General features: G+C 30.0%; 1 protein-coding gene across 2 annotated transcripts in view; it reads left to right on the top strand.

Annotated features, from left to right (window-relative positions):
- The first annotated feature begins 1,311 nt into the window (after nt 1–1,311).
- The window catches only part of LOC111419861 (histone cell cycle regulator-like protein), a 29,230-nt gene continuing 21,293 nt past the window's right edge, over nt 1,312–9,248 (top strand). The window contains exons 1-2 of one of the 2 annotated variants that reach the window (XM_071198810.1): nt 1,312–1,474; nt 1,541–1,717. In XM_071198810.1, the coding sequence (XP_071054911.1) occupies nt 1,438–1,474; nt 1,541–1,717 (214 nt within the window). In that variant the 5' untranslated portion in view covers nt 1,312–1,437. The remainder of the gene's footprint in view (nt 1,475–1,540; nt 1,718–9,248) is intronic. The other variant, XM_071198811.1, reaches the window with a different exon arrangement.

Here is a 9,248-nt window from a genome sequence, read left to right as displayed (position 1 = left end):
TGCTAATGAATTTCTGCACGTGTGACACACAACTGTTTTTCGCCTCCCATTAAACCAAACAAAATTGCAAAAATATAAAATAAAACTAATTTTTTAAATCAATTAATTTTATGATTTCAACTGACGTTTAATGAAAAATTATGAGAAACGTCAAAAATATCCGTAAATGTCAATGAAGACTAACTAGATTGCGATGAAAAACTATAAAGTAGGGACGTTCAGAGTTTAGAATCCCAAGGGCCGAAAATCTAGCTTTCAGTTATATTTTAGGGCTGATATGATTTACTTTCAGGTATGGGAGGCGAAAAAATCAATTTTTGACACTTACGGAATTGTTTAGAATAATTAGTTCATGGTGTGCAATCTTACTACTATAAAAATGTAGACCGAGATTTAGTACCCTCACAATCCACTGGATGACGTTGTAAACTGAATTTGCAGCAATCTGCATTATCTACACAAACAAAGCGCTTGTAACCATAGAAAAATTTATGTATGATGATGATGATGGTATGATGTATAACGTCAAACTCAGAGGTGAAAGCAAACGTCACATTTTTGTTTTGTCGTTTAGTGTGATAATTGGTGATAACCCCGTTGTATAAGCAAATTTTCTTCCTTACGTTCTTTTGGCTTAGTGTTTTATATCCTTTAGTTAAGTATTTAAATAAGTTAGGGCCACTTTTACCACCTTTTGATAAGTTTATCCAATAGATAAATTGGCGCTTTTTGCCAATGAGAGCAATATACGTTAAAAATTATGAATATTATCTTGGAAAAACTTTTAAATTCATATTTTTTCCTATTTATTTGGAAAATGCACTTGACCTCTTCAAAATAAAGTAATGGTATAAATCGGTATAGAAACTTTTTTTACGGTTTACTAACTTACAGGTTCCTTCTCTTAAATAGTTTTCTACATTACCACTGTAATTTGAATGAGTTATTGAAATCTGAAATGAAGTTCAATAAAAGAGGTAAAATATTTTAAAAGAATCTATTATTATCCATCCATAAACATTTAAACTATACTTATTAATGCCTAATTCAAAATTTATTTATATAGGTACACTATTTTTGAATAATTATATAATAATATAAAGCTCAAAATTTGAAATACATTTATTAAAAATATATTTTAGTAGATACTTGTATATAACACGAATTATTTAAAAGATATTTTTAGTTTAATACACAATTTGTTTAAACTTTTAAAAACAACCGTTTAATTTAAAATTAATTCAATAGATGGAGCTATTTGTATTTCGACAGAAGCGCTCTCCCGGTACGAATTGTATTTGTTGATCACGCGCAATCGCACTAAAAGCAAAACAATACTCAAAGGGGGTAAGAAAACACGACGAAAATAAAATAAAGTTTGTTGTTATACGTTGCCGGTTTATTCCTATATGTACCAGACCGCGAGAAATCGGGAAAATGATCGTTTTGAAGCCCATATGGGTGAAACATGAAGGTAAGTATTTCACGACCAATTTTGGCACTATCCTAACCTATAAATAACAACATTATTTATTCTCAGATAATAAACCGATATTTTCCGTGGATATACATCCAAAGGGTGGCCGATTCGCTACAGGAGGACAAGGGGGACAGGGTGGTCGTATTGTTATTTGGAGTATTGCCCCTGTTTTATCTGCTGATGATGAATCTGATTCAAAAACTCCTAAACAATTATGCCAAATGGATAATCACTTAGGTAAGTAATTGTTTGTAAAAGGGTAATAACAATTTGTGTTTGTATTTATTAGAGAATAAACTAATACAAATTTGTGTTAATAAGTATTTAATTAATAAATATTTTAAATAATATTTAATTAATAAATATTTTAAATAATATTTAATTAATATTAGTTTAAATAATACTTTTTAATAATATTTACTTGCAACATGGGTAACAACCTAAATTTAATGAATAAAGATTATTGAAGTTTTGTTTGCATAAAATTGATACTGTTATCAATAATCTTCTTTTTTCCGGTATTTTTTTTGTACCATGTATTATAAATTATTACATAATATTTTAAGCTAGATATTATGCGCATTTAGTGATAAATGAAAAATCATACTAAATAAAAAGAAAATACTTGTGTGACTAATGTTTATCAAAAACAGAAAAAAGCTTGTAGTGTTGTGATCTAGTTGGTTTTATTACCATATTACTTATGTTGTTATTATTGTTATGAACTCCTGATTATATAAAAGTTTGGGCAAGCAAGCATAATAGTCAATGAGTTAATCCATCTAATTTTTCAATATATCTGTACTTGTTTGTAATTTGTTAAATTGATTGGCTCAATAGAAATTGTAGGCATTAATTCCTGGAACTGGTTCCCTGTATTTTTTACAAACAAGTCTATAAATTAATCAATAAGATGCTTATGTAATTTATTTATTCAGTATTTAAGACCTCACCCAATGATTTACTCAGCTCTAATCTTATCTTTCTTCCCTTACTTGACCTATTTACTTCAGGTTCATTGCATAGTATATTTTATGAAACTATCTACATGTAAATGATTTGAATTAAGGGCTCGTAAATAGCTTTCCAAGTAAAACTCCCCATTTTTAAATTTTAACTTAATTTATAAGAGAAATTAACAGTTTATCATCAATTTTTAAAGCTACATTTGAATCAATTTTAGTTTTGAAGATAGTTTTTAAAACAATTTGTTTTGGGGCACTTTGAAATAATATGTATAAATTTCTCTAAACAATATTAATTACTGTATATTATCATTAAAAAGTAGATAAAAATGTTATCATTTCCTGATGAGTAGTTGCATCATTTATTGCATTAATGTGATAATTAGTTAAAATTTAAAATTTTTCTTTGTTCGTTTTGTTTCATTACTTTAATCTTATCAAAATTTATTTTATGGTTATAATTTGCAATATTTTTATTTGAAATTATTTTTGAAAAGTTTTTTGAAAAGTTATGAATTTGAAAATTGGAAAAAAGTTAACATACTATAATTGCATTTCAGTTTGATTTTTATAACTCGTTTCATAATGAATCATTACAATTCTTTTTTTATTTTCTAACCTGAAGAATTAGCTGTAAGATGGTATATAACAACGGTGGCCAAAGTGCGAGCCACATTTTTTGTAATACCTTTTTTGCATACCGTTTTAATATATCCGTATTTAATTGCGGTTCGCGAAAAATTTCAAATTGAAAAATGGTTCGGACTATCAAACAGCTTGGCCACTCCTGGTCTGGTATATAAGACTTTACTTACTTTAGAAAACGTTGACTATTAAATGAGAAATGTGATGTAAAATGAGGTAAGATAGTGGTATAAATTGAGAATTAAACTTCAATATTTTCACTATTCGAAAATAATAAACGGCCGGTTAAGTGAGCATGAAAAGTTATACCCAAAATCTACAAAATTAATCGATTAGAATGATTTTCTTACACAAAGCAGCCTTCTTTAATCACAAAGTAAGTTTGAATTTACGCTTCCTAACTGAAGAAGGCTTATACAAATATTCATGCATTTATCTTATTTAAAATGACAATCTATATACTAAAAAAATGATGGATTGTAGTCAGGTAAAGAGTACCACTTTCAGTTACGTGGTTCTAGTAAAATTTTCGATGTGAATGTTTCTGACAATTTTAATCGCTCATGCAATATTTCACTTGTTTATTTCGCTTTAAACGGCAAATTTATATAAAACAAGTTCAATATGATTTCAAATAAGCTTCCGGTCGAAGGATGTGACCCAAAACTTGATACGAATCTTAGATTTTGTTATACCGGGTGTCCCTTAAAAGTGGCTCACCCGCATATTTTTTTTTATTATTAGTGATATAAGAAAACCATTTGGCATGCATAATTAGGCCGTTAAAACGGATTATTACTACAGGAAATCATTTTCTTTGTGCTTCCGGTTATACCGGAAATGAGTACTAATTTCGCTATTTTTATACATCTTTAATTTTTTTTTCTTCAGTTGGGCAGAACGATCGCTTATCAAAAAAAGCGTTAAAAAAATTATTTTTTAACGTTTTAGTACCTTCGGAAAATGTATTACAACATTTGACGCATAGTAACTAGGTTAATAGTATAAACTACGTTATGTTCCTTTTGATTTGGTATTTCTCGAGCAGTGATCACTGCTATGCTTTATTCAGTGGTTCTTTTTTAATAATGGTGTAAATTAACAGTTGTATTAAATTAGTTTTAAAAGAAAAACTCGAAACAACAAGTAAATTTAATTCAATTATAACTAGAAAAAAAAAACTAATTTTCTAAATTTTCAAAATGCCGCCCGCCTTGATTTTGACATAATTGTATCTTCCGTATTGTCGATCTAACAACTCGACGTAATTCCTGCGGAGATATTTGAGTAATACAGTTTCTAACACGATTTTCTAATACCTCACGAGACCTTACAGGTGTATTATACATCTCATTTTTCATTTTGCCACATAAAAAAAAATCTAAAGGTGTGAGGTCAGGTGATCTGGAAGGTAAAAAGATAAGAATAATGAGAAATGTGAGAAAGAACCGGTTTATTCTCACCGTGGTGGCCTCTTTATTGGTCCATTATTACCAATCCAATCGTTATTGTACTTTCTACTTCAAAAATTAGTAACCATTCTGCTGTTGTGATGTGGGGCGCTGTCTTGTTGGAAAATTAGTCCATTATAAGTTCCAACTGGTAGGTCCTCCAGCAAATTCTCAATTCCATTATTAAGAAAGTTGAGGTATCTTTCCCCTGTAAGATGACCATCAAAAAATATTGGACCCAACACTCTTTCCCCAATGATTCCCATCCAACAATTAAAACCAAATCTTTCTTGGAAATTCCCTTCCTCCATCAAATATAAATTTTCTTGTGCCCAATACCTTTTATTATTTCGATTAAACATACCCAAGTTAGTAAATCGACTCTCATCTGTATACAGAATGTTGAAGGGAAATGCATTATCGTTGTCATATCTTTCTAAATACCAATTACAATACTGGAGTCGTCTTTCATAATCATTCTCGTACAAATGTTGATGTAATTGGTATTTGTAAGAACGAAGTTTATGTTTTTTTAAAATCCTCCACACCTGTTTTTGAAATTTCGCACTGTATTGCATCTCCTTAACTGATGCACTGTTGTTATTTTCGATACATGCTAAAACATTTCGTTCCGTATCGCCACTTACAATGTATCTAGGGTTTCCATTATTGACCGGCTGTTTGCATTTTCGCCACAATTTTTGAAAAGTAATGCCTTGTACTGGCCTACGACCAGGAAATCTCTTCGCGTAAAGTCTAGCAGCAGCAACTGCGTTTTTTCTGCATTCTCCAAATATTAATATCATATCTACTTTTTCGATTTGCGTGAATTTTTCCATAATTTAAATTGAAATTAACGAATATTGTCAACTAATGAACTTAATTACGTTATGTCAAATTGCTAGCAATTTTTTTTCCATAGCCACCTTAATAGGTTTTAATCAAAATAAAGTATACAATCCAAACCATAATGTACAATGGACATTGTAATTTACTATCAGCTACAGAACATTTACTGTAAAAGAACAAAAAATAAAAAATTAAAGATCAAAAATAATTGAATTAAATTTAGTTGTTTGTTCGTGTTTTTTCTTTAAAATTAATTTAATACAACTGTTAATTTACACCATTATTAAAAAAGAACCGCTGGCTAAAGCGTGGCAGTGATCACTGCTCGAGAAATAGCAAATCAAGAGGAACATAACGTAGTTTATACTATTAACCTAGCTACTATGCGTCAAAAGTAGTAATACATTTTCTGAAGATACTAAAACGTTGAAAAACAACGAAAATAACTTTTTTTTCCAAAAATTATAAGCGATCGTGAAAATTTTTTCAAGTAAAAGTTATGTGAAATTATGCTGTCTACTCAACTGAAGAAAAAAATTTATAGATTTAAAAAAATAGTGAAATTACTACTCACATCCGGTATAACCAGAAGTACAAAGATTGTTATTTCATGTCGTAATAATCCGTTTTAACGGCCTAATTATGTACTCTAAATGGTTTTCTTATATCACTAATAATAAAAAAAAATATGGGGGTGAGCCACTTCTGAGGGACACCCGGTATACGAAATTTCATTGTTGTAGCTTGCTGAGTGTTGGAGAAGTGAATATTGTCCTCCTAAATTCATGAAATTGGCCACTGCGACAATATTTCGCCTTATTATTGTGCCTTAACGTATTTAAAAAATTATCGGTTTAAATATCCAATACAGAGTTGGGTAGTATCCGGATACTTTTCAAATTTTGTATCCGGTATCCGTGACTAAATGTGAGAGTATCCGGTATCCGGATACTTTTTTCGGTGTTCGGATACCTTTTAATTGAGTTTTTTTTTATTTCCTATTCTATTATTACACACGTACAGGGTGGGCAAATTTGGGTGTTATTATAGGCTATCTCAGAAACTATAAGAGATACGAAAAAAGTAGGTGCCATGTCGTGATCTCTTTTTTTCGAGACTAATCCAATCCTGCAAACACCAAACCTCTATCTTCTTATGTTTTTAAGTTATAGCCAAAAAGTCAAAAGTGTTTTTTTAAATACAAACTATACTTGATCATGATGTTACTGAAATGACCATATTTTTAGGTTTCCAATGATGCATCGCATGTATGGTGTATTTGCAGAAAATAAGCGTTAATTTTCAATTCCAGAATAGTAAGCGCTAATGTTCAACATTTTGATTATAGTAGGCGGGTCCAGACAGTAAATACTACTTAGTGGCTATAATATATGGTTTTGCACGAATATGACATAATAAAGTTGGTTTTGTACCAACGAATAAAAACTTTGAATAGTTGATTTAAATTTCTCAGCATCTTATCCCTGACTTTGTTCACCGATAAAAAATGGTTAGCAAGTAAAGTGTGTTTATTAAAAATACAAGAAATGTATTAATTAATGAATAATTAAATATGGACAACTTCTGGAACTAAACAGTCACAAACTGTCATCTTCTTCTACTAAACTTACTGGTTGTAAGGTTAGAACAGTTCGGTATCAATGAATGAAATCTTCGGTAGTATTTTTCTAGTTTTCCCCAAACATAAGATTTAGAAGTTTTTTGATATCACAAATCTTTTCTTTTGAAATTGGGTGAGGTAGAGGAAAATTATGGATCATAAACTGGTATAACTTATATCTCAAAAATTAGCAGCTATGTTTAAAAATTTTCAACAGCAGTATATTTTACTCAAAAAAGTGTCTTAAGAATATATTAAGCCCATTTCTCTAATTTCAATAATAACCGAAATAGGAGTATTTTTTGAAATCGCTGCAATTTGACTTTTTGGCTATAACTTAAAAACAAAAGAAGATAGAGATTTGGTCTTTGCGGGATTGGATTAGTCTCGGAAAAAGAGACCGAGACATGCCACCTACCTTTTTCGTATCTCTTATAGTTTCTGAGATAACCTATAATAACACCCAAATTTGCCCACCCTGTGCATGTACAACAGTGTTTGAAACCCCATTTTTTTAAATTTTCTTCTACTATTGTACATCTTTTGTAACTACATCAATAATTGTGGCTTTACACGTTAGAAGTTAGTTGTTCTTCTCTTTTATTATTGTAGGAAAATCTATAAGTAAAATATGGATGACAATATACAGGGTGGTTCAGTTTTTAATCGCGAAATTTTACTAGGACGTAGTACTTGCCAAAATAACACAAGTTTTTATATAAATGTAGGGTCGCAATTCGTTTGTTTTCGAGCTATGGGCTGTCAAAGTTGTGCCAAAATTTACATTTTGTTTTGTATTTCAGCTGTAAGTAAACCGTAAAATTTGAAACTTTGTACGTATTTACTACTGGTTAAGACCTTAATTTCAAACATACCTAAAACTGCCCTAGCGCCCTCTAAGGGTGTGAAGTTCACCACACCCTTGATTTTTTTTATAAAGACTTTTTAACGCTTTGGAATATTAACATAAAAAAATATGGGTTGTAAAGTTCATTCATTAGTGGTACTTTTTGTCTCTTTAGTATTTCCCTTAAAGTTAATAGTTTCATTCTCCAAGCTAAATTTAAACTTAAGCTTTGGGAGGAATGCATCACTAAAAATAATACAGAATGTTTTGCTAATTTAAACAATTTCTTAGCAACCAATAATATCGTATTCGACCAGAATTAAAAAAAAATATATGTTCCAAAATATTATTAACTGGCTTGCAAAAGAAATTTTTATAATATTTTCCCCCTACTTGCAATAACTTAAGTTGGGTTGAAAATCCTTTTAATGACTACAGTGGTTTCTACTTCTTTTTGTTTAAATAAATACTAAGTACTTGTGTAGAGTTTTTATAACAAAGGCAGAGACACACCTTGTTCATAACATGTAATATGTAAGTATAATACGACATATCTATCCCTAAAATAAAATCTGGGTGTGTTACTGAACGAAGGGTTCCATAAAAAAATTATCACAAAAAAGGGTTCCGCGCGATGACAAAGGTTGAAGAGCACTGTAATAGAGGATGATGACTTATAGCAGAACAAGAGAATAACACCCAGAAAATGAAGATAAATGAGAGAAATATAACAAATTAAAAAAGGTATTAGCAATAGAGATCAGAAAACCCAAAAAGAAAGTGTAGGAAGTTATTTGGGCTATGTGTACAAAGTTGCTACTAAAAAATCTTCTACCCTTTGCAAATAAAGAAGCCGACAGATTATAAAATGTCTATTCCCTGGTCATACAATCTATGGATAGAACATTATTTCTCAAAATGATCTCCCGTACTGACAACGGTTGATGCAATACGTTGGATAACATAACCAGGGTCTGCTAACGAAGTTCTTATTTAATCTCTTATACCCATATGTGAAATTGTTAATATATTATAAATTGGATTTAACTTTGTTTTTAAGGTATCCAGATCCGCAACTATTTACAAATTCTTGTCAAAGGACATGTGGTAGTAAAAGAGTCTTCAAATCTTCAATCAATCAAATCTTGCAACCGGAATTTTATGGTTTATCTGATCATACCTTTTTTTTCATCTAATCTCACAACTAATTAATTAAGTGTTGTACAAACCTTTATAACCATCTAGGTATATCTATACATAACTTTTCAATGAAATTGTGACAGCATTAAGCCGTCGGTTCTTTTCAAATCTTTTTGACAAATTTCGAACAATGAACAAATAATTTTCAACTTGGCTGACAGATATTGTTTCTCTACTATCCATCTCTTTG

This window comes from Onthophagus taurus, chromosome 1, assembly GCF_036711975.1.
Source record: "Onthophagus taurus isolate NC chromosome 1, IU_Otau_3.0, whole genome shotgun sequence".
Classification (NCBI taxonomy): domain Eukaryota; kingdom Metazoa; phylum Arthropoda; class Insecta; order Coleoptera; family Scarabaeidae; genus Onthophagus; species Onthophagus taurus.
This window is presented reverse-complemented; position numbering and strand designations above follow the sequence as displayed.